Here is a 26,249-nt window from a genome sequence, read left to right on the forward strand (position 1 = left end):
TGATCCTCCTTCACCTTTACTACTCATCCTTTACAATTTAACTAAGGTAGTACCTCCTCCAGAAAGGTTTCCATGACACCCCTCTTCCACAGGATGAGTATCCCTTCTGTGTAATCACATAAAATCTGTCCAGAGCTATCATTAGATATTCTACATTGTATTATGAAGATCTGTTTAGATCTCCAACTTTCTCAACAGATGTATGTGCTTTTAAGTGTAAGGACCATGTTAAATTTATCTTTATATTCCCAGAACTGGGAATAAAGCAGATGCCACCTACCATCTGTTAAACAAAAGTATCACCCTTCATCGTGAGCTGGCCTACATACTGTAACTCTGTATAGAACCTGTCCAACAATCTAATAACCTTTTCTATTACAAGTAATATAGTCTGATAATGCAATTTCAAAAAGTAACTACAGACAGAAAATCCTTCCTTAATAACTCCAGTTAAATGAAATTTCAAAGTATACATTTTTTTTTGCATAGCCAACCATCTTTTATTTTTTACAACTAGAATACCAAAGATACAACCCAACTAGCTCCAGAACACTTCCAGATTTTTTGTTTATTTAACCAAACTAAACAAAAGTTTTAAAAGGAACATCTGCAACAACAAAAGAATACTAATCTATCAATCAAAGCTGGCTTCACCATTTCTTGTCTTTTCCTTATCTTTATCCAAGTTCTTCACCTTTACTTCTTCTTCCTCTTTTTGGGGGACATACTCAGTATCTTTCCCTGAGTTTGGCATTGATTTTCCCTTTGGTAGCAAGAAACAGTCAGCATTCAAAACCTGCTCGGCAGTCACTGAACTTCTACAACAGATCAAGCTACAGAGGAGGGATTTGACATTATCATCCTGCAAGAAAAGAGAGATGTTACAAAGCAAAACTAAAATCGAACTGAACAGAAGGACAAACTTGTAATAAGGAGTACCCAATTCAAAGATAATCTCAATTAATGACATAGAGCTAAAATCAATTTTTCCCATTTTTTAAAGCTTTTTACCAAAATCAACTAGTTTTTATTGGAAAGGGATTAATCTAGTATCAAAACAATGGAATCAAATGACGGGGGGGGGGTAATGCAGAAGGGAAAAGAAAAGAATCACAACTGAAACATTTATCAAAACCAAGTGAAATTCCCAAAAAACACCTAGTATTTTTTTACTTTCCATTTTCTCTTTTTCTAGGGGAACAGTCAGAATTTGACAATGAAAATTTTACATTTAAGTGCCTCTGTCTGAAACGGTAGCCTCCTTTACTTGGTCAACTGCTTTTGGTTTCACTTCTGAAATGATCTCTTGAAACACATCCACCACCACTAACATTACCATGATCATTATGGAGGTCAGAATTTATTATGCACCACAATTTCAAAGAACGTTATTTTGTGTTATCACATGTTGATAACACAATAACATGTTGCTCTTCCATTAATTCCACCTCCCAAAGTATGTTTTTTCTTTTTTGTTCCCTGTGGATGACTCCAATGAGAGCACATTTTATATGGAATAAAAATCACCTATTTACTGCTAGTGTCCTCTAAGGAATATAAGACCAGAAATTTTACTTTCTCATTTCATCCCCAACAATGAGCACAGTGACAGAGCAGGTATTCAGTTTACATCTGGTAACTGAATGAACGTCAATGCCCATACTGCATTCTACAGAGTATGTTTTTAAACATAGTTAAAATGTTTAAGATAGTGACAGAGTCAATTTATAGGCAGATTGATAAGAATTCTGGGGGTCCTCAAGGAGAGAGGGGTCTGGGATTCTTAAGGAGATAGGGGTCTGGAATGCTCAAGGAGAAGGAAAGGACAAACTTTTTTTCTCTCTACATTCCTTAGTCTTAGTCACATAAAACATTTTTAATCTTTAAGCCTGATGTATCTATAACTGATGATTACACAACAAACAACTCAGTTTAAACTCTGTACTAAGGATTAAGATGGAGAAGCTCTATACAGTCAACAAAAACAAGACCAGGAGCTGATTGTGGCTCAGATCATGAACTCCTTATGACCAAATTCAGACTCAAATTGAAGAAAGCAGGGAAAACCGCTAGACCATTCAGGTATGACCTAAATCAAATCCCTTATGATTATACAGTGGAAGTGAGAAATAGATTTAAGGGCCTAGATCTGATAGATAGAGTGCCTGATGAACTATGGAATGAGGTTGATGACATTGTACAGGAGACAGGGATCAACACCATCCCCATGGAAAAGAAATGCAAAAAAGCAAAATGGCTGTCTGGGGAGGCCTTACAAATAGCTGTGAAAAAAAGAGAGGCGAAAAGCAAAGGAGAAAGGGAAAGATATAAGCATCTGAATACAGAGTTCCAAAGAATAGCAAGAAGAGATAAGAAAGCCTTCTTCAGCAATCAATGCAAAGAAATAGAGGAAAAGAACAGAATGGGAAAGACTAGAGAGCTCTTCAAGAAAATTAGAGATACCAAGGGAACATTTCATGCAAAGATGGGCTCAATAAAGGACAGAAATGGTCTGGACTTAACAGAAGCAGAAGATATTAAGAAGAGGTGGCAAGAATACACGGAAGAACTGTACAAAAAAGATCTTCATGACCCAGATAATCGTGATAATGTAATCACTAATCTAGAGCCAGACATCCTGGAATGTGAAGTCAAGTGGGCCTTGGAAAGCATCACTACGAACAAAGCTAGTGGAGGTGATGGAATTCCAGTTGAGCTGTTTCAAATCCTGAAAGATAATGCTGTGAAAGTGCTGCATTCAATATGCCAGCAAGTTTGGAAAACTCAGCAGTGGCCACAGGACTGGAAAAGGTCAGTTTTCATTCCAATTCCAAAGAAAGGCAATGCCAAAGAATGCTCTACCGCACAATTGCACTCTTCTCACATGCTAGTGAAGTAATGCTCAAAATTCTCCAAACCAGGCTTCAGCAATACGTGAACCATGAACTCCCTGATGCTCAAGCTGGTTTTCGAAAAGGCAAAGGAACCAGAGATCAAATTGCCAACATCCACTAGATCATGGAAAAAGCAAGAGAGTTCCAGAAAAACATCTATTTCTGCTTTATTGACTATGCCAAAGCCTTTGACTGTGTGGATCACAATAAACTGTGGTAAATTCTGAAAGAGATGGGAATACCAGACCACCTAACCTGCCTCTTGAGAAATCTGTATGCAGGTCAGGAAGCAACAGTTAGAACTTGACATGGAACAGACTGGTTCCAAATAGGAAAAAGAGTACGTCAAGGCTGTATATTGTCACCCTGCTTATTTAACTTATATGCAGAGTACATCATGAGAAACGCTGGACTGTAAGAAGCAGAGGCTGGAATCAAGATTGCCTGGAGAAATATCAATAACCTCAGATATGCAGATGACACCACCCTTATGGCAGAAAGTGAAGAGGAACTAAAAAGCCTCTTGATGAAAGTGAAAGAGGAGAGTGAAAAAGTTGGCTTAAAGCTCAACATTCAGAAAACGAAGATCATGGTATCTGGTCCCATCAATTCATGGGAAATAGATGGGGAAACAGTAGAAACGGTGTCAGACTTTATTTTTTGGGGCTCCAAAATCACTGCAGATGGTGACTGCAGCCATGAAATTAAAAGACGCTTACTTACTCCTTGGAAGAAAAGTTATGACCAACCTAGATAGCATATTCAAAAGCAGAGACATTACTTTGCTGACTAAGGTCCGTCTAGTCAAGGCTATGGTTTTCCCTGTGGTCATGTATGGATGTGAGAGTTGGACTGTGAAGAAGGCTGAGCGCTGAAGAACTGATGCTTTTGAACTGTGGTGTTGGAGAAGACTCTTGAGAATCCCTTGGACTGCAAAGAGATCCAATCAGTCCATTCTGAAGGAGATCAGCTCTGGGATTTCTTTGGAAGGAATGATGCGAAAGCTGAAGCTCCAGTACTTTGGCCACCTCATGCAAAGAGTTGACTCATTGGAAAAGACTCTGATGCTGGGAGGGATTGAGGGCAGGAGGAGAAGGGGATGACCGAGGATGAGATGGCTGGATGGCATCACGGACTTGATGGACGTGAGTCTGAGTGAACTCCGGGAGATGGTGATGGACAGGGAGGCCTGGCGTGCTGCAATTCATGGGGTCGCAAAGAGTCGGACATGACTGAGCGACTGAACTGAACTAAGGATTATAGAACAACAATGTATCCTGCTTGAGGACAGTTTCTCCTTCCTAAAAACCTCTGGCTAATCCTATTATCTTAAAATGTAAATTATAGGAGTGGGTCTAGTAAGATCTTTACAACCTCCAGATATTCTTTTGATTTATTGTAATAACTAATTAAAAAGTATTTAAAATGAATCACTCAGTCGTGTCCGACTCTTTGCGACCCCGTGGACTGCAGCCCACCAGGCTCCTCTGTCCATGGGATTCTCCAGGCAAGAATACTGGAGTAGGTTGCCATTTCCTTCTCCAGGGGATCTTCTCAACCCAGGTCTCCTGCATTGCAGGCAGACACAGGCAGACGCTTCTGCCTGCGTCTGTTACATAAAAAGTATGTAACTCCCTTGCTAACATGAGCAAAGGGGCACTCTTTCTGCCCCCTTCTGATGTCTATGTCAGAAGTTTTCTCTATTTTTCATACTTTAATAAAACTTTGTTACACAAAAGTTCTGAGCAATCAAGCCTCATCTCTGGCCCCAGACTGAATTCTCCTCCAGAGGTGAAGAATCCCAGCGTCTTTCCTGGTTCAGCAACAGCCTTTCAATAGTACCTTTAGTATGTATTGTTTTTATTTAGTCACTAAGGTGTGTCTGATTCATTTGCGACCTCATGGACTGTGGCCTGCTAGATTCTGTCATGGGATTTTCCAGGTAAGGAGACTGGAGTGGGTTGCCATTTCCTTCTCCAAGGGATCTTCCTAACCCAGGGATCGAACCCGCGTCTCCTGCATTGGGAGGCAAGTCCTTTAGCTCTAAGTCACCCGGGAAGCCCAATGAGATACTAGTATACATCTCCAAGAATGGCTACAATCCAAAATACTGACTGAATAGCAGTAAGGCTGTGGAGCACTCTCATTTATTGCTGATGTCAACCAAAACTGAAAAATGTTACTTAGAAGACAGTTCTATACTATATTATTTAAAACTACTATTAAAAACCATACTATTTTAAAATATTATTACCATATAATCCAACAATTGCACTCCAAGGAAATAAAAACTTATGTCCACACAAAAAGCTGCACATGGATGTTTACTGCAGTTTCACTCATAATTTGTCAAAACCTGGAAACAACCAAGTTGTCCTTCGGTAGGTGAACGTATAAATAGACTGTGGTACATACAGATAATGGAAAAAGGTTAAGAATAAATGAACTATCAAACCATGAAAAGATGTGAAGGAATCTTACGTGCCTATGATTATGTGGGAAAAAGCCAATTTTAAGAGGCTACATACTCTATGGTTCCAATTATATGACATTCTGGAAAAGTCAAAACTATGGAGACAAGAAAAAGATCAGTCTTCAGGGGTTTGGAGAAAGTAGAGATGAACAGGTAGAGTATAGAGGATTTTTAGGGCGGTGAAAATACTCTGTATATTAATGATAGATATATGGCATTATACATGTGTTCAAACTTTAAGAATGTACCACACTAAGAGTAAGTCCTAATATAAACGATGGACTTAAGGCAACAGCAATGTCAATGGAGGTATCACCTGCAACAAATAACTCTGCTTGGGAATGTTGATAATGGATAAACTATGTATGAGAGAGAAGGAGATATATGGGAAATCTCTACCTTCTATTCACTTTTGCTATAAATCTTAAAATTGCTCTTAAAGCCATAAAAGCAGTTGTAAAACATAAAATAAATAATTTCTTTAAAAAAACTGGCAAGAGAACTTGTACAGCCTGATCATTACACTTAAAAAACAATTATTATTATTACTTTCTGGCTGCACTGGATCTTCACTGCTGCGTGAGACCTTTCTCTATTTGTGCTAGAAGGGCTGTTTCTAGTTGTGATGTGTGTGCTTCTCACTGTGGTGGCTTCTCTTGCTGCAGAACAAGGGCTCTAGGGCACGGGGGCTTCAGCAGTTGCAGCCCACAGCCTTAGCTGCCCTGCAATGTGTAAAATCTTCCCAGACCAGGGAGCAAACCCATGTCCCCTGAAATGGTAGGAGGATCTGTAACCACTGAACCACCAGGGAAGATCATTATACTTTTGTAGACTTGTTTACTGCCATATTTAACCCCTTAACATCTAGTCACACTGGGGATGATTCCATTATAAAAGACTTTAATATTTTCATGTCTTAGTTCAGATACTGTCTTTACCTGAAATGCCTCGTACCTCATTCTAACTTTCCTAAAATCCTAATTCAACCTTGAAGATTCACTTCAAATAACTATGTGGTGGCATTTACCAATAGCTTCTTCCCTCCATCTTTACCTGACAAATTTAAATATTAGCTTCCTCCAAACTATTTTCTTAAAATTCTGTATAATCAGATATTGGTTGTTTACTTGTTCATATTTCTAAATCATTAATTTCTTCAATGTTTCAATCCTAAAAAGCAGACCCTAGTTCAATTCCTGATATAGAACAGACTCAAAATATGTTGGTTGTATACATATGTATATCTCAAAGCAATATGAATAGCATAGATGTACGACAAAGAAAAGATACAGCTGCTGCTGCTGCTAAGTCACTTCAGTCGTGTCTGACTCCGTGCGACCCCATAGACGGCAGCCCACCAGGCTCCCCCGTCCCTGGGATTCTCCAGGCAAGAACACTGGAGTGGGTTGCCATTTCCTTCTCCAATGCATGAAAGTGAAAAGTGAAAGTGAAGTCGCTCAGTTGTGTCCAACTTTTAGTGACCCCATGGACTGCAGCCTACCAGGCGCGTCCGTCCATGGGATTTTCCAGGCAAGAGTACTGGAGTGGGGTGCCATTGCCTTCTCTGAAAGATACAGCTAGGTACTTATAAAAAGTAGTAGAACACTAATTTTAATAAACTATTATCTTTGAAGGTATAGAAACTACTGCTTTTCCTTAATTATTACACACATTATATATAATTTATTTGAAAAATTCCAGTAGTAATCTATAGCAATAATTTTCTGGCAAGGGTGTAAGTAGGGCACTTAAATTTTTTCAGTACTTATTTACTGGGAACGTTATTTGTAGTCTTAAAAAAATTAGAGGACTTCTTCAGTTAAATAAGTTGATACTACTGCTCACACCTGTATCACAGGTTTCCAACAAGTAAATGACAAAAAGGTCACATACCAAATGAAACTGATCCATCTTTGGGGTTCCATCCTCATTAGTTTCAAATTCCTGATTCTGAACTGAAAGCTGTTAAAGAAATGAGAATGAATAAATTCCAAACATACTAAAATACCAATCCTACAGCAAAGGCAATTCTGAAACTGTTAAGGTTCTAGAGAGAAGAGAAGAACTCAAAGAAAGCATATTAGTCCTTGCAAGAAAAAAAAAAAACTTTCATAATAACAACTACCAAGAAGTCCCTGGGGTTCCTAACATATCAATGCACACACTCTTAAGCACATTTAATACTTCATTTTACAAGCAAATATATTAAAATGCAGTGGCTTATAAAGTGTTGGTTTAACCAATACTCGTACGTTAAACACAAAGAAAATTTTCATGCAAGTTTCCTTCTTCCCTGAAACCTGTGTTCAAAAAATTCGTTAAAATTTTATGAAGTATTAAATATGAAGAACTTCTTACATGTACAAGTTCAGTTCAGTCGCTCAGTCGTGTTCAACTCTTTGCAACCCCATGAATCCTAGCACGCCAGGCCTCCATGTCATTTACCAACTCCCGGAGTTCACTCAGACTCACGTCCATCGAGTCCGTGATGCCATCCAGCCATCTCATCCTCGGTCATCCCCTTCTCCTCCTGCCCTCAATCCCTCCCAGCATCAGAGTCTTTTCCAATGAGTCAACTCTTTGCATGAGGTGGCCAAAGTACTGGAGTTTCAGCTTTCGCATCATTCCTTCCAAAGAAATCCCAGAGCTGATCTCCTTCAGAATGGACTGATTGGATCTCCCTGCAGTCCAAGGGACTCTCAAGAGTCTTCTCCAACACCACAGTTCAAAAGCATCAATTCTTTGGTGCTCAGCCTTCTTCACAGTCCAACTCTCACATCCATACATGACCACAGGGAAAACCATAGCCTTGACTAGACGGACCTTAGTCAGCAAAGTAATGTCTCTGCTTTTGAATATGCTATCTAGGTTGGTCATAACTTTTCTTCCAAGGAGTAAGCGTCTTTTAATTTCACAGCTACAATCACCATCTGCAGTGATTTTGGAACCCAGAAAAATAAAGTCTGACACTGTTTCTACTGTTCCCCCATCTATTTCCCATGAAGTGATGGGACCGGATGCCATGATCTTCGTTTTCTGAATGTTGAGCTTTAAGCCAACTTTTTCACTCTCCTCTTTCACTTTCATCAAGAGACTTTTTAGTTTCTCTTCACTTTCTGCCATAAGGGTGGTGTCATCTGCATATCTGAGGTTATTGATATTTCTCCCGGCAATCTTGATTCCAGCTTCTGCTTCTTCCAGTCCACCGTTTCTCATGATGTACTCTGCATATAAGTTAAATAAGCCGGGTAACAATATACAGCCTTGACGTACTCCTTTTTGTATTTGGAACCAGTCTGTTGTTCCACGTCCAGTTCTAACTGTTGCTTCCTGACCTGCATACAGATTTCTCAAGAGGCAAGTCAGGTCGTCTGGTATTCCCATCTCTTTAAGAATTTTCCACAGTTTATTGTGATCCACACAGTCAAAGGCTTTGGCATAGCCAATAAGGCAGAAATAGATGTTTTTCTGGAACTCTCTTGCTTTTTCCATGATCCAGCGAATGTTGGCAATTTGATTTCTGGTTCCTCTGCCTTTTCGAAAACCAGCTTGAACATCAGGGAGTTCACGGTTTCACGTACTGCTGAAGCCTGGGTTGGAGAATCTTGAGCATTACTTTACTAGCATGTGAGATGAGTGCAATTATGAGGTAGTTTGAGCACTCTTTGGCATTGCCTTTCTTTGGGTTGGGATGAAAACTGACCTTTTCCAGTCCTGTGACCACTGCTGAGTTTTCCAAATTTGCTGGCATATTGAGTGCAGCACTTTCACAGCATCATCTTTCAGGATTTGAAATAGCTCAACTGGAATTCCATCATCTCCACTAGCTTTGTTCGTAGTGATGCTTTTCAAGGCCCACTTGACTTCACATTCCAGGATGTCTGGCTTTAGATGAGTGATCACACCATTGTGATTATCTGGGTCGTGAAGATCTTTTTTGTACAGTTCTTCCGTGTATTCTTGCCACCTCTTCTTAATATCTTCTGCTTCTGTTAGGTCCATTCCATTTCTGTTCTTTATCGAGCCCATCTTTGCATGAAATGTTCCCTTGGTATCTCTAATTTTCTTGAAGAGCTCTCTAGTCTTTCCCATTCTGTTCTTTTCCTCTATTTCTTTGCACTGATCACTGAAGGCTTTCTTATCTCTTCTTGCTATTCTTTGGAACTCTGCATTCAGATGCTTATATCTTTCCTTTTCTCCTTTGTTTTTCATCTCTCTTCTCTTCACAGCTATTTGTAAGGCCTCCCCAACAGCCATTTTGCTTTTTTGCATTTCTTTTACATGGGGATGGTCTTGATTCCTGTCTCCTGTACAATGTCACGAACCTCATTCCATAGTTCATCCGGCACTCTATCTATCAGATCTAGGCCCTTAAATCTATTTCTCACTTCCACTGTATAATCATAAGGGATTTGATTTAGGTCATACCTGAATGGTCTAGCGGTTTTCCCTATTGTCTTCAATTTGAGTCTGAATTTGGTAATAAGGAGTTCATGATCTGAGCCACAGTCTTGTTTTTGTTGACTGTATAGAGCTTCTCCATCTTTGGCTGCAAAGAATATAATCAATCTGATTTTGGTGTTGACCATCTGGTGATGTCCGTGTATAGAGTCTTCTCTTGTGTTGTTGGAAGAGGGTGTTTGCTATGACCAGTGCATTTTCTTGGCAAAAGTCTATTAGTCTTTGCCCTGCTTCATTCTGCATTCCAAGGCCAAATTTGCCTGTTACTCCAGGTGTTTCTTGACTTCCTACTTTTGCATTTCAGTCCCCTATAATGAAAAGGACACCTTTTGGGGATGTTAGTTCTAAAAGGTCTTATAGGTCTTCACAGAACCGTTCAACTTCAGCTTCTTCAGTGTTACTGGTTGGGGCACAGACTTTGATTACTGTGATATTGAATGGTTTGCCTTGGAAACGAACAGAGATCATTCTGTCATTTTTAAGACTGCATCAAAGTACTGCATTTTGGACTCTTTTGTTGACCATGATGGCTACTCCATTTCTTCTGAGGGATTCCTGCCCACAGTAGTAGATATAATGGTCATTGGAGTTAAATTCACCCATTCCAGTCCATTTTAGTTCGCTGATTCCTAGAATGTCGACGTTCACCCTTGCCATCTCGTCTGACCACTTTCAATTTCCCTTGATTCATGGACCTGACATTCCAGGTTCCTATGCAATGCTGCTCTTTACAGCATCAGACCTTGCTTCTATCACCAGTCACATCCACAGCTGGGTATTGTTTTTGCTTTGGCTCCATCCCTTCATTCTTTCTGCAGTTATTTCTCCACTGATCTCCAGTAGCATATTGGGGACCTACTGACCTGGGGAGTTCCTCTTTCAGTACAAAGATACTCTAAATCCCATGTATCTATCACCCAGCCCTGACAACCATCAACCAATGACCACTCTTGCCCTATGTACAAATCCATGCATATTATTTTTGAAACTCTACACATCTCATCATTTTATCTATAAATATTTCAGTATATACTTCTAAAAGGTCAAGTCTTATTTTGACATAATCACAAAATCACACTTGTTCTGTCGCTAAGTTGTATCTGACTCTGTGAACCCAGGAACTATAGCACACCAGGATTCCCTGTCCTCCACTATCTCCCAGAGTTTGTTCAAACTCCTGTCCATTGAATCAGTGATGCTATCCAATCATCTCATCCTCTGCTGCCTGCTTCTCCTCCTGTCCTCAGGCTTTTGCAGCACCAGGGTCATTTCCAATGAATCAGCTCTTTGCATCAGGAGACCAAAGTACTGGAGCTTCAGCATCAATTCTTCCAATTATATTAAAGATTGATTTCCTTTAGGATTGACTGGTTTGATTTCCTTTCAGTCCAAGGAATTCTCTAGAGTCTTCTCCAGCAACACAATTCGAAAGCGTCAATTCTGTGGTGCTCAGCCTTCTTTATGGTCAAACTCTCACATCCATACATGACTACTGGAAAAAAACATAGCTTTGATTATACAGTCCTTTATTGGCAAAGTGATGTTTCTGCTTTTTTACTTGCTGTCTATATTTTCCATCATTTTTATTCCAAGGAACAAGCATCTTTTAATTTCACAGCTGCGGTCACCATCCACAGTGATTTTGGCACCCAAGAAAATAAGATCTGTCACTGTTTCCACTCTTCCCTACCTATCTGCCATGAAGAGATATTTCTAAAAGATAAAGTCTTATTTTGACAGAGTCACAATACCATATTGAAAATTAATATAAAATATTGTTTTCAAATTTTTAATCATCTCATACTTTATTTTTATATCATTTAAGTTTAGATCCAAATAAATTCCATGTATTATAATTTAAAAATGAGCAAAACCACTTCTAATCTCTTCCTGTTCTTCATCACTGAGTACAACTATAAAGGCTGAAAATAACATAACATATAATCAAAGGAGAGCTCCATAGGTCAAAAGAGGAAGGCAAACTGATGAAAAGTCCCAGAACTGGACTACAACAGTGACAAGGTGTCTTATGACTTTCTTCCACTAAAAAGAGATAAAGTCTTATTTTGACATAATCACAGTATCACAATAAAAATTAGTAATTCTCTTTAATATAAAATACCGAGTTTTTTTTTTTAAAAAACATGACTCAAATAGGGTAAACTCAAAGAAAACTAACTACATTTCTAAAAACTGAAATTAAATTAATGAAATTAATGAAAACTAATGAAATTAACAAATATTTATAACATTTATGAAAAGTGAAAGCAAAGAAAAAAATCTTAAGTGAAAATAAGCATAAGAAACATTACCTACATGGTAACAGAAATTTGACTAAGAGAGAATTTCTCATGCAAAACCATGGAAACAATAAGTGGGACATTTTCAACTGATAAAAAGAAAGAATTTTCAACCACAAATTCTATATTCAGTGAAACTCTCAGGAAAGAAGGTGAAATCAAGCAGTTTTCAGATGATGGAAAATTAAAGGAATTTGTCACTATGAGACTTAAAGAATGGCTAAAGGAAATACTTCAAACAGAAAGGAAATAATTTTTCTAAAAAAGGAGTATTGGAGCATTAGAAAAGAGGAAATGACAATGTAAAGAACAGACACATGAATAAACCAAAGACTTTCCTTCCTGTCATGAGTTTCCTAAATCATATATGATGACTATTTAAAAGTGGGGTGGGTAAAGCAACTTAAATAGAAGGCTTCAGCACTTTGGTCAAACTGTGAAAACACTCATACCAGTAGAATAGGGGAAGACACACAAATGTGAAAAAAGCTATTATCAAAAAGACAAGAAAGAACAAGTGTTGGAGAGGATGTGGAAAAAAAGGAATCTTGGAATCTTTGTACACTATTGATGACACTGTAAATTAGTGCAGCTGCTGTGTAAAAATACAGAGAATTCTCAATTAGGAACAGAACTTGTATATGACTCAGCTATTCTACTTCTGAATATTTATCCAAATAACACAAAACCACTCATTACCAGCGATGGGGATTTGAGACAAATCATCTCATTTCTCTTTGCCTCAGGTTCCTCACTTATAAGGCTAATGTAAGAATTAAAGTGGTTAAATACTTAAAAAGTAACTAATGCATGGCACATACTCCATGTTATCTACTTTTTTAAAATTTCAGATAACTTGGAACATATTAGTAAAATAAGGCTCAAATTTCTCCAAGCCAGGCTTCAGCAATATATGAACTGTGAACTTCCAAATGTTCAAGCTAGTTTTAGAAGAGGCAGAGGAACCAGAGATCAAATTGCCAACATCCGCTGGATCATTGAAGAAGCAAGAGAGTTTGAAGAGGAACTAAAAAGCCTCTTGATGAAAGTTAAAGAGGAGAGTGAAAAAGTTGGCTTAGAGCTCAACATTCAGAAAACGAAGAGCATGGCATCCGGTCCCATCACTTCATGGGAAACAGATGGGGAAACGGTGGAAACAGTGTCAGACTATTTCTGGGGGCTCCAAAATCACTGCAGATGGTGATTGCAGTCAGGAAATTAAAAGACGCTTACTCCTTGGGAGGAAAGTTATGACCAACCTAGATAGCATATTAAAAAGCAGACGTTACTTTGTCAACAAAGGTCTGTCTAGTCAAGGCTATGGTTTTTCCAGTGGTCACGTATGGATGTGAGAGTTGGACTGTGAAGAAAGCTGAGTGCCAAAGAACTGATGCTTTTGAACTGTGGTGTTGGAGAAGACTCTTGAGAGTCCCTTGGACTGCAAGGAGATCCAATCAGTCCATTCTGGAGTTTGAGTGAACTCCGGGAGTTAGTGATGGACAGGGAGGCCTGGCGTGCTGCAATTCATGGGGTTGCAAAGAGTCGGACACGACTGAGGGACTGGACTGAACTGACCTAACATATAGTTAGCAATGTATACACTGTCTCTATGAGGGTCTCTGGTCTTATTACCAAGAACAACTATAATTAAATACTGACAATAGTTGAATCTGGCTGAAGGTAAGGGGTTTCCTTATTTCTTCCTTTGCTTTAAATATGTAAAACTTTCCACAACAACAGTTAAGGCAATATCTGTGCTTGTCCTGACTTACTGACTTGCTTTTACCTGACGGATAATGATTTATGTAACAGATTAAGTTTCTCATAATGGTTGGAGGAAAGATAAGAGCTATCCTAGTGACTCATTCATCAGGGAGGGAAACAGGTTTGTTTATAAATACCAACTCTGTTCAGTCAATGCTACTTCTTAATGGGTGCTGTTTGAGGTCATATAAGAGCTCAGTGAACAGGATTATTATGTTGCAGTGTCTGCTATGAGCATAGAAGAAAGGAATGGCAACATATACACTGTACATTATCAGCTTTAAGTAGGTTTTTGTGGTGTGCATTTTGAAGCACTCCCATTCATGGCTCCACTTTATATCCACATCCTTTATTTTCTTTCTTCTCATCTTCAATATATAATGTCCTGTTCTGCTTTCAATACCCCATGAACTGTCTTATAGCCTTTCTGGAACAAGACAAGGTATTTTGCAAATGAAGGTAAAGTTAGCCGAAAGGAAGGCACATATATATATATATATATATATATATATATATATACACACATACATACAGTGCTGAAACTCTGGCAAAAGAACTACTTTTTAAAAAATTGATAAATTTTTAATCGGAGGAACACTGTTTTACAATCTGTGTTGGTTTCTGCTGTGTAACAATGCAAATCATTCAAGATTTACTCTCTTAAATGCGAGACTCACAACAAACAGGTGACACAAGAAGTTATGAAAATAAAAAACACCAGCCAAGGGAGGTCTGTAAGTGAAAACTTCAGCAGGTTGTGAGCTAAGTCCTTAGACATGCTAATGTTTAATAGACAGGCAGTACTAAAGAGGATTAAAACAAATGCCCAAACATAAGGCAAAAGAATAATTTAGTAGGTGGTGTGTCATAAAAAATTATTACCTTAGATATTTTTGCAGATAGATCAGACTTACCCATAATTTTAGGCTGAAGGAAAAGTGAAAAGAGAAATAGACTAAAGATACAGTGAAGGTCGAGGGCACATACAGAAGGCTTGCAATGAAGAAAGAGCACTTTAATTCTCTGAGACAGAAGACGACAGAAAACTGGGTAAAGAGACAACCAGTTTGTAGACAGAAGCACTGAAATTCGATGGAAAGCACATTACCATGATCTCAGTTTTTTGCTTTTTTTTTTTAAAGGCAAGGTCTACTTAAATGAATGGGGATGAAATTTAGGCAGGGTCCTGAGGATAGCAGTAAAAGGTTTAAGTAATCATTGAAGGAAATAAGAGAATGAACGGGCAGGTAAAAGGACTAAAAGAAAACTCTGAGACCTAACAGAACTGAGACTGATGGGGTTTCAACATTCTTCAAAAGCATTCACTTCCCAAGGTATTCAAGGGCTCCCATTTTCACACTAGTATCCACTTTTAAATCTGAATAAAACACAATCAACAAACCTAAGACGACTCAGAAAGGTGGAAATGAGAAGGTAAAATGCAAAGAAGAAGGTGAAGTGATGAGGAACCTTGGGACTTAAGAAATGACATAATGGTCAATTCCGTGGGTTTTGACTCTCCTATATCTCACACTGAATGCTAGAGAAGTCTGCAACCCAGAAATGGCAAGAGCCATAGACCAAAAAAGTCCCAAGAAAAGCCTACTACATCTAGTCAAAGGACTGGGAATAGGGTCTTGTAGAACAGAAAATGTTTTTGGTTCAGTTCAGTCGCTCAGTCGTGTCTGACTCTTTGCGACCCCATGAACCCCAGCACGCCAGGTCTCCCTGTCCATCACTAACTCCCAGAGTTTACCCAAACTCATGTCCAGTGAGTTGGTGAAGCCATCCAACCATCTCATCCTGTGTCATCCCCTTTTCCTCCTGCCCTCAATCTTTCCCGCATCAGGGTCTTTTCAAATGAGTCAGTTCTTTGCATCAGGTGGCCAAAGTACTGGAGTTTCAGCTTCAACATCAGTCCTTCCAATGAACACCCAGGACCGATCTCCATTAGGATGGACTGGTTGAATCACCTTGCAGTCCAAGGGAACTCTCAAGAGTCTTCTCTAACACCACAATTCAAAAGCATCAATTCCTCAGTGCTCAGCTTTCTTTATAGTTCAACTCTCACATCCATACATGTCTACTGGAAAAACCACCGCCTTGACTAGACGAACCTTTGTTGACAAAGTAATGTCTCTGCTTTTTAATATGCTGTCTAGGTTGGTCCTAACTTTCCTTCCAAGGAGTAAGCTTTTAATTTTGTCTTTTAATTTCATGGCTGCAATAACCATCTGCAGTGATTTTGGAGCCCAAAAAGATAAAGTCTGACACTGTTTCCCCATCTATTTGCCATGAAGTGATGGGACCAGATGCCATGATCTTAGTTTTCTGAATGATAAGCTTTAAGCCAACCTTTTCACTCTCCTCTTTCACTTTCATCAAGAGGCTATTTAGTTCTTCTTTGCTTTCTGCCATAAGGGTGCTGTCATCTGCATATCTAAGGTTATTGATATTTCTCCCGGCAATCTTGATTCCAGCTTTTGCTTCTTCCAGCCCAGCGTTTCTCATGATGTACTCTGTATAGCAGTTAAATAAGCAAGGTGACAATATACAGCCTTGACATACTCCTTTTCCTATTTGGAATCAGTCTGCTGTTCCATGTCCAGTTCTAACTGTTGCTTCCTGACCTGCATACAGATTTCTCAAGAGGCAGGTCAGGTGGTCTGGTATTCCCATCTTTTTCAGAATTTTCCATAGTTTACTGTGATCCACACAGTCAAAGGCTTTGGCATAGCCAATAACGCAGAAATAGATCTTTTTCCGGAACTCTCTTGCTTTTTCGATGATCCAGTGGATGTTGGCAATTTGATCTCTGGTTCCTCTGCCTTTTCTAAAATCATCTTGAACATCTGGGAATTCACGGTTCACATATTGCTGAAGCCTGGTTTGGAGAATTCTGAGCATTACTTCACTAGCGTGTGAGATGAGTGCAATTGTGCGGTAGTTTGAGCATTCTTTGGCAGTGTCTTTCTTTGGGATTGGAATGAAAAATGACCTTTTCCAGTCCTGTGACCACTGCTGAGTTTTCCAAATTTGCTGGCATATTGAGTGCAGCATTTTCACAGCATCATCTTTCAGGATTTGAAATAGCTCAACTGGAATTCCATCATCTCCACTAGCTTTGTTCATAGTGATGCTTTCTAAGGCCCACTTGACTTCACATTCCAGGATGTCTGGCTCTAGGTGAGTGATCACACCATCATGATTATCTGGGTCATGAAGATCTCTTTTGTATAGTTCTTCTGTGTATTCTTGTCACCTCTTCATAAGATCGTCTGCTTCTGTTAGGTCCATTCCATTTCTGTCCTTTATCGAGCCCATCTTTGCAGGAAATGTTCCCTTGGTATCTCTAATTCTCTTGAAGAGATCTCTAGTCCTTCCCATTCTGTTGTTTTCTTCTATTTATTTGCATTGATCACTGAGGAAAGCTTTCTTATCTCTCCTTGCTCTTCTTTGGAACTCTGTACTCAAAAGGGTATATCTTTCCTTTGCTTTTCGTGTCTCTTCTTTTCACAGCTATTTGTAAGGCCTCCTCAGACGGCCATTTTGCTTTTCTTTTTTGGCGGGATGGTCTTGATCCCTGTCTCCTGTAGAATGTCACGAACCTCAGTCCATAGTTCATCAGGCACTTTGTCTGTCAGATCTAGGTCTTAAATCTATTTCTCATTTCCTCTGTATAATCATAAGGGATTTGATTTAGGTCATACCTGAATGATCTAGTGGTTTTCCCTACTTTCTTCAATTTAAGTCTGAATTTGGCAATAAGGAGTTCATGAGCTGTTCCACAGTCTGCTTCTGGTCTTGTTTTTGCTGACTATATAGAGCTTCTCCATCTTTGGCTGCAAAGAATATGGTAATAGTCTCTATTCCAGCCAAATACCAAGGGAAAAACTGTGTCAGCAAGGCTGAGTGGCGAGTTGGACCTCCACCCTATCCATCAATGAAGAGGCAGAACAAAGCTGTATATGATGGCACTAGCTGCAATCTACCCAAACTGGTACTGCCAATGGGACCCAGCAGAGAGGTATCTTCTACTCTACCCTCAGCAGCAACAAAGCAGAAAAATTAGTGCAGGCACTATTAGCCAGCACTCTATTTTCCCTCTCTATTCCCCAAGGGTCAGCAGGACCACGCCAGTGGAAACGAAACTTATACCCTCACAAGGCAGCAACAAGGCCGTAACAGTTTAACACTTTGCTCCCCCTCTCCCCAGCATCAACAGGAGTCAAGAGAGAGATGATTTCCTCTCCTACCCACCAGGAAAAAGAAGAGGCAAAGCAGTGCAAATCAGCATCTCACTTTTGCTGAGGTGGTGTCAGCTGAGCTCAGAGGGGAGCTGCAGATCTAATCTCATCTGAAACTCTACACTACACCTAAACAGGGTAATAACTGTCTGCAAAAAAAAAAAAAAGATTAAATAGGATGCACAGTCTCAGAACATAATAGCAGAAATGTTCAGGCTACAGTTAAAAATCATGTCAAAATAAAAACCAACAAGATCTTAAATGAGAAAAAAATAATCAACAGACATCAAGATGACACAGATATAGAGATTATCTGAAAAGATTTTAAAGTAACCATCATAACAATGCTTAGAGACCAATTAGAAACCTGCATGAAAGAAAAAAAAGAAAAGCCTCAGCAAAGAAGACAGAAACGACAGACAAAATCAAATAGAAATTTTAGAACTGAAAAACAACATGAGAGCAACAGAAAGAAAAAACTCACTGGACTGGCTCAATAGCAGAATAAATATGACAATGGAAAGCACCGATGAAATTGAAGACAGAAATGCCACAAAATACCCAATTTGAACAAGAAAAAGAAAATGAACAGAGACTCAGGACCTGTGGGAAAACAACAAAGATTCAAAATGTGTATCATCAATCTCAGAAAAAAAAGGAGAGGGTAAGACTCACAAACTACAGGAGTAATAGCTGAACCAAATTTTACGTATTTGCTGAAAAACAAAGTGCAGCTGAACAAACCCCAAACAAAGTTAAACCCAAAGAAATCCAGGCTAAGACACATCATAATCAAACTTCAGAAAAAAACTGACAAGAGAAAAGTCTTAAAACCAGATGGAGAGGAAAATTACCTACAGAGGAATAGTGATTCAAATAACAGTGGATTTTTCATGAGAAACCAAGAAGGTCCAAAGAAAGCTGAATAGCATTTTTTAAGCAATGAAAAAAAAGAACTATAAACTCAGAATTCTGTACCAGCAAAAAATATTCTTCAGTAATGAAGGTGCAGTTAAGTAAGATGCTCTCAGATGAAGGAAAAAGAAAACTAAAGACTTTTTTGCTCAGGAGACTTACCTTAAAAGAACGGCAAAAACAAGTTCTTAAAATAGAAAGGAAATGATAAAAGAAGAAACACTGGAACATAAGGAACAAGAAAGAACAAAGAAAAGAGTAAAAACATGGGTAGACGTTATAAAAGATCCTTCACTTCACACTTTGAGAAGTGAATTCCAAGTTCTCTGCATTTGGATCCAATACGAAATCAATGATAAGTCTGAGATTCTTGGTTGGATCTCAGAGCAAGTTCAGAAACATATGAAATTCCTGCACAGAGGGCATTAGAGATGTTAGCAGTTCCATTCAGCTAGGAACCCTTAATCCTCCTACACCCAACTCCATAATAGTGAGATCTATTCCACTCATTCTACTTAATTATGATGTTAGAATCACTTCCAGATTTTAGGGGGCTGCCATCCATTTTCCTTCTCTGAGATTTCTCTTAATTGGGGTGTTTTTTGAGAGGTAATCATCATTGATCACATTAGCTGGGTCTAAAAGGAAAAACAAGACATGGAATATTACTTTTCCCTTGTCTCTTATTTTGGGATTAAACATCAAAATGAAGCATAATGTGCCAAAGGTATACCTGAACTCTAAACATAAGTGTTACTCACATCTATTCAAGACTTTCTAGAAGGAGGACATCTCATCAGAGAACTCAAGGTTGGAGATATCTTAATAGGGCACTGTAAAATGTAAGTGTCTTCATAGTAGTCACGGCAATGGCACCTAGTAGCTTCTCTCTGAAGCCTGAGCCCCTTCTGCAACTGTTCATCAATTGGCTTCAGTGAAGGCTATACCTCCAAGGCTGAATATGTGATGTGAATGCAGCAGGCGGTCTTGCATGGAGCCTCAAGACACAGAAATTCTGCGACAGGGCATTACTTAAGAAGTGGTATCCTTCTCTGACTCTCACATGCCTAATGTCTACACTTGGGATAATGATGTGCTCCCTTCACACAATTGTTTAGGAGAAAGCAATGAGATAAAGTTCAAAAAGTACTTAGTAAGTACTTTAGTTACTTACTAGGTGCTCCCAACAAGGGAGGATGTTATCACCATGTTATAAATAGACATAATAACGTCCTTAGTTGGTGAAAATCGCTTAGTCGTGTCCAACTCTTTGCCACCCCATGGACTATCCAAGCCAGAGTACTAGAGTGGGTAGCCTTTCCCTTCTCCAGGGGATCTTCCCAACTGAGGGATAGAACCCAGGTCTCCCGCATTGCAGGTGGATTCTTGGGTTTGCATACTAGTCGAGCCACAAGGGAAGCCCAATAATGTCCTTAAATGAATAAATACAAAGTCTGGTCATACTTTGAAGAAAAATCAAATACATGTAACTTTTATAGTTATTCTCAAGAAATAAAACCTTAAAGGGAAAATATTTTTCTAAAAGCATATAAAGCAGATTACAAAACATCTAAAAATGAAGATTGTGTAAAGAGGCTAAGCAGAAGAATAGGAGTCAAAGGGTGGTCTAGACGTTTTATGATGAAATCCAAAGCTGAAGAAGAAAGGAAGAGAAGCTAGGAGGTTGCTGATTGATTTGGCAGAAAGCGAAGATAGTTAACAAACACACAGTAGATGTAATAGTAGTTACAGTAAAATGAGAAGACAGAAAGTCTTGTCCAGATAAAAATGTACTGGATTGGATTCTACTACTTTCATAAAAGAAAAATTATAGGAAATTACAAAATCCTGGTTTTGGAAAGTAACTTAAATTTCATGAAGACATGGGTCTCAAATTGTTAAGAAGGTCCAAAAAATGATAGGGAAGCCTAGCGTGCTGCAGTCATGGGGTTGCAAAGAATCAGACATGACTGAGAGACTGAACAACAGCAAAGTTGTTCAATGGGTGATCAATATGGCCACTAACATCTTCTAGGAATACCTATGGAGTTGGAATAAAAAAGAAAATCTTCAAATAAGGTTGCAAAGAAAGGTGTAAGTGGCCACGGTGGAGAGTTCATCTACTGATCTTGTTTCACTCAGGAAACAAGAAACATTTATTTAAAAGGAAAAAAAAAAAGAAAAACCTAATACTTTAGCACATAAATGTGGCTAAAATTTAAATGTCCAATTTGCTACCCACAAAGGCATGCTTTTGTTCAGTTACTATTCCAGTGACAGCACTACTAAGAACACTTCTAGGCACAGGAAACAGTAACAAACAAGACAGACAAGCTGCCTAAAAGGAGATTACATACTATGGAGAGAAGCAGATGATAAAAAAGACAAAAGACATAAGTAGTATGCTAAGAGAAAACTAAAGCAGGGGGAAAAGAGTTGCATTTTAAAGAAGGCCAAATTGAAAAAGTGATACTTGAATAAAAGAAAAAAACATTCATTCTTCATTTTAAAATTATTCTGCTTCCTCGCAGTAGCACCCACGGATTTTTTTTTTCAGTATCACATCAGAACTGCTCTAATTTTTAAAACTGACTTCTAGAAATGCCTTTAAGAATTTCAATATAACCTAGAAATATACAAAAGAACCTTAATATAAGGAACTTTAAGAATGTACCAGTTAAAAGATGACTTACTGCTAAAGGTGGGAGGGTCGCCAACACTCAAATACTAAAATTTTCTGTAATTAAAGGCAGTTTTCAGAATGTTTCTGTCATTTAATATGAGTCTCACAACAAAAATGATCCTAAAGCAAAATATCTTTTATGATACATTCCAAAATATTTAGTCAGTATTCCAGTGTTTTAATACTAAATAAGCTGTTAACTTTTACTTTTGCTAATTCCAAAACTTTTAAAAGTCATAATGTAACAGTAAACTATTCATGATGCTGGAAATGAGATCCTTTGCTAATGATTCCAGTTTAACTTTGAAACACAGCCCTTGGGTCCTGACTTTTTTGCCCTTTTATATATTTCACACTGTGGTTTCTATTTTAACTTACTTAGTTCTTTGAGGAGGAAGACCAAAGTATCTGTAAACTTTGGTAGTAACTAACTTTCCTATCAATAAAATAGCTGTTTTTTAAAATAACTTGAACAATTAGAAAACAGTTTTTTAGTTTTTTTACGGTATCACAATAGCTCCAAAAAATTAAATACTGAAGTATAAAATCTAACAACACATATATAGGATCTCTAAGTTCAAAAATAACAAAATGCTGATAGAATAAATTTTAAAAAAGGCCTAAATAAATGGATTTGTGAATTAAAGGACTTAATAAAGATGTCAATTATTCAAATTGCTAATTCTCCCTAAATTGATCTACAGATTTAATGCAGTTCCAAGCAAAGTCACAGAGGTTTTCTGCATTTATAGACAAGCTGTTTCTAAAATGTGTATGGAAAGGCAAAGATACCTGAATTGCTAAAACATTTTTAACAATGATGCAGAGCATCTGAAACTCTCATACAGTGCTGGTTCTGATAACACAAAATGGTATATCCATTCTGAAAAAGTCTGGCAGCACCTAATAAAGTTATACATATAGTTACAATCTACCCAGCAGTCTCCCTCTAGAGAATTTATTCTGGAGAAGTAAAAATAGGATTACACAAAAACCTATACCTAAATGTTCATCAAAGTTTTATTTGGAATAGCCCCAAACTGGAAACAATCCAAATGTCTGCAACAGGTGAACAGATAAACAAAGCTGCTACAGTCACATAAGAGAGTAGTACTCAGCCACAAACATGGAATCAACTCTCAATATACTACAAGGCTTGAATGAATCTCAAAGTCATTATGCTGAGTAAAGAAGTTAGTCTCAAAAGGTTACATACTGTAAGGTAACATTTATATGGCCTTCTGTTAACAAGACAAAACTGTAGTGATAGAAAAGATCAGCAGTTGCCAAGGGTTAAGGGTTAGGGAGAGAGAATAGGGACAGCAAATAGAATTTCTTTTTTTTTTCCTATGAGTTATGGAACTGTTGTGCATTCTAATTGTAGTGATGAGTATACTAATCTACAGTTTGTTAAAATTCACAGGACTGAACACCAAAATCCAATCAACTGTACTACATGATAGTTTACAAATAAAATTTGTAGAAGACCTCAGTCAACATTACAGAAGAGCAGGAATGCAGCACAACAATAGTGTCATATTCATAAAGCGTTTTACTACCAGCTAATGAAGAAAGGAAATTGATGGAATAAAGAGTGCCATTACCACACTTAATTGATATTTTATGATAACTCTCAGGAACCTAAGAACATTTGAGACATTTACTTTTATCCTTATGATGTAAAGATTAAAGAGATTACTGAAGCAATGACAAAAATCATGCCAGTACAATAATCATTTCTATGGCTATCGTGGTTCTATGAAACCAGACAACTTTAAATACATATGACAATATAAGGCTAAAACTTACATAGGATTAACTGGGGCATGGAACTCCCACTGATTACTACTTGGGTAGGTATAAACACCCTTTTAATAATAGCTTTATTGCAGTGTAAGTCATGTACAATAAACCACGTGCATTTAAAGTATATATGATATATACTTCTACAAAATCATCACCATTATCGATGAACATGGTGATCATGCCAAAACATTTCCTTGTGCTCTTTTGTAATCTATCCCTCCCTTCCCCTCTACCCTCAAACCCCAGACCACTGCAAATCTCCTTTCTGTCACCATTGGTAAATTTGCACTTTTTACAATTCTATATAAATAAAACCATAAGTATGCATTCTTTCTTTCCTTCGGCTTTTTTAACTTTGAAGAATTATTTTGAGATTCCTCCATATTGCTGGGTATAAAGGCATACTTTGGAGACAGTGAGAATTCAGTTCTAGATCACTGCAATGAAGCTAAAACTGCAATGAAAAAGTGAGACAATTTTTTTGGCTTCCCATAACATATTTAGTATGCAATAGCATAATTTCTAAAAAACAATGCACATACTTTAAGAATAGTTAATTGCTAAAAAATGCCAACCATAACCTGACAATGCAGAGTTGCTACAAATTTTCAATATATAAAAAACACAATATCTGCAAAGTGCAAAAAAGTGAAGGGCAATAGTATAAGGCATGCTTGTATTAATACTTCATTCCTTTTTATTACTTAGTAGTATTCCAATGGGGCTTCCCTGGTGGCTCAGGGGTAAACAATCTGCTTGCCAATGCAGGAGATGTGGGTTCAATCCCTGGGTCAGGAAGATCCCCGGGAGAAGGAAATGGCACCCCACTCCAGTATTCTTGCCTAGGAAATCCCATGGACAGAGGAGCCTGGCAGGCTACAGTCCATGGGGTCACAAAGAGTAGGACACAACTTAGCAGCTAAATAAAAACGATAACAAGTATTCCAATGGATATAAAGTAGACTATTTATCCATTTACCTGTTTATGGACATCTAGGCTTTCCCACTTTTGGTTATTACAAATGTCTCTACATGTTCAGAGACATTTTAATATATTGAAGAAAATGACTTCAGATCATCATCACTTTCCTTCTTATACTGAAATATAACACATCTGTATGTGTATATCTACACACACTATATATCCCTGTATAATGCATTATTATAAGGCAAAATAGCCTTTTTTTGTGTTTTCCTGTGAAAAGTGAAAGTGTTAGTTGCTCAGTGGTGGCAATCTTGAGCTTCCTTCATGGATCAAACAGTAAAAAATCTGCCTGCAATGCGGGAGACCTGGGTTCTAGCCCTCGGCTGGGAAGATCCCTTGGAAGAAGTCATGGCAATCCATTCCAGTATTCTTGCCTGGAGAATCCCCATGGACAGAAGAGTCTAGCGGGCTACAAACCATGGGATGGCAAAGAGCTGGACTCCAGTGAGCAACTAAGCACTTAACAACAACAAAATGACTGTTTCAATAAAAATGTAACATACCCACAATAAAAGGCAGCCATAAGCATATAAGTCAGAACTCGGAGAAGCAGGTTTTCCCATTTTCAGTTCAGGTGATAGCAAACTTAAGTCACCAACCATCATGTTCACTGAGGCTCGCTGACTCTACAAAAACAGTAGGTCAAATATTTTAGAGGCAACACAGTTGAAGCAGCTTTCTGTGAAGTAATCTGCATTTAATCAACACAAAAAATATTCATTTGAAATATTTTATTCTCTCTCCACTATGAAATATTTTTACCTAATTTCCACTATTATAAACTGCTCTTAAAATCAGTCTCATGAAATTTAACAGTGAGACTACCGTTACACCGCACATTGTAGACTCCAGCTTAAATATTAAGAATCACCGATTCAATAAAATTTAGTACTTTCTTAAAATATACACTTCACTAAGGCAAGAGGTAGTGCTATTTTCTAACTCTGAAAATTATAAGTAATTTTTAAAAATACAAGTATAAAGTACTTTCCTTCCCTACTGACCATTTTCTAAGTATACCATTTCTAATGTGTCAAAAGGATGATCAATGGCAAGAACATGAACCCTGGATTCAGATAAACCTTGACTGCAATACTCACTCTGTCATTTACTTGCTATATGACCTCTGGCTTTAATCTCTTTGAGCCTAAATTAATTAATTTGTACAAAGGAAATTAACTTGTAACTACCCTAGAGTTATTGTAAAGGTAATCAGCACACTAATTACTTAGCATATATTGCTAAGTGTTAATTATCTTCTCCTACCATCCTTATCCTTGCTTCTCAGAATAGGATAGTTTGGGAGTAGTACTTACAAAGACCAGTAGCTATAGTAACACCTGGGAACTTGTTAGAAACACAAAATTTCCACTGCAGAAATGCTGAGTAAAAATCTGCATTTTATGCACACTTGAAACATATACTATCATATAATAATTTCACCTCAATTTCTAAAAACTGCATTTTAACAAGATTCCCAGGAGAATCACATGTAGTGTAAAATCTGAAAAGCAATGTTTTTGACTACGGACTACTTTTCAAATTACTCTTCTGGTTAGTACTTCAACTGAGATTAGGGTGAAAAATTAAGCAAGAAGTGAGTTCAATCCATATTTCAGAATAAGTAATTTTAAGGGTTTCCCCAGTGGTCAACGGTAAAGAATCCACCACAATGTAGGAGACACACAAGACATGGGCTCAATCCCTGGACTGAGATCTCT

General features: G+C 38.0%; 1 protein-coding gene across 1 annotated transcript in view; it reads right to left on the reverse strand.

The window, feature by feature from the left end:
* Positions 1–474: 474 nt before the first annotated feature.
* Positions 475–26,249, reverse strand: part of STK31 (serine/threonine kinase 31) — an 81,154-nt gene continuing 55,379 nt past the window's right edge. Inside the window, exons 21-23 of the mRNA XM_040259770.1 lie at positions 25,032–25,154; positions 7,261–7,329; positions 475–862 (exon numbers count right to left, since the gene is read on the reverse strand). Of these exons, the coding sequence (XP_040115704.1) occupies positions 635–862; positions 7,261–7,329; positions 25,032–25,154 (420 nt within the window). The 3' untranslated portion in view covers positions 475–634. The remainder of the gene's footprint in view (positions 863–7,260; positions 7,330–25,031; positions 25,155–26,249) is intronic.

The sequence above is a fragment of the Oryx dammah genome, unplaced genomic scaffold, assembly GCF_014754425.2.
Source record: "Oryx dammah isolate SB20612 unplaced genomic scaffold, SCBI_Odam_1.1 HiC_scaffold_18, whole genome shotgun sequence".
Taxonomy (NCBI): Eukaryota; Metazoa; Chordata; class Mammalia; order Artiodactyla; family Bovidae; genus Oryx; species Oryx dammah.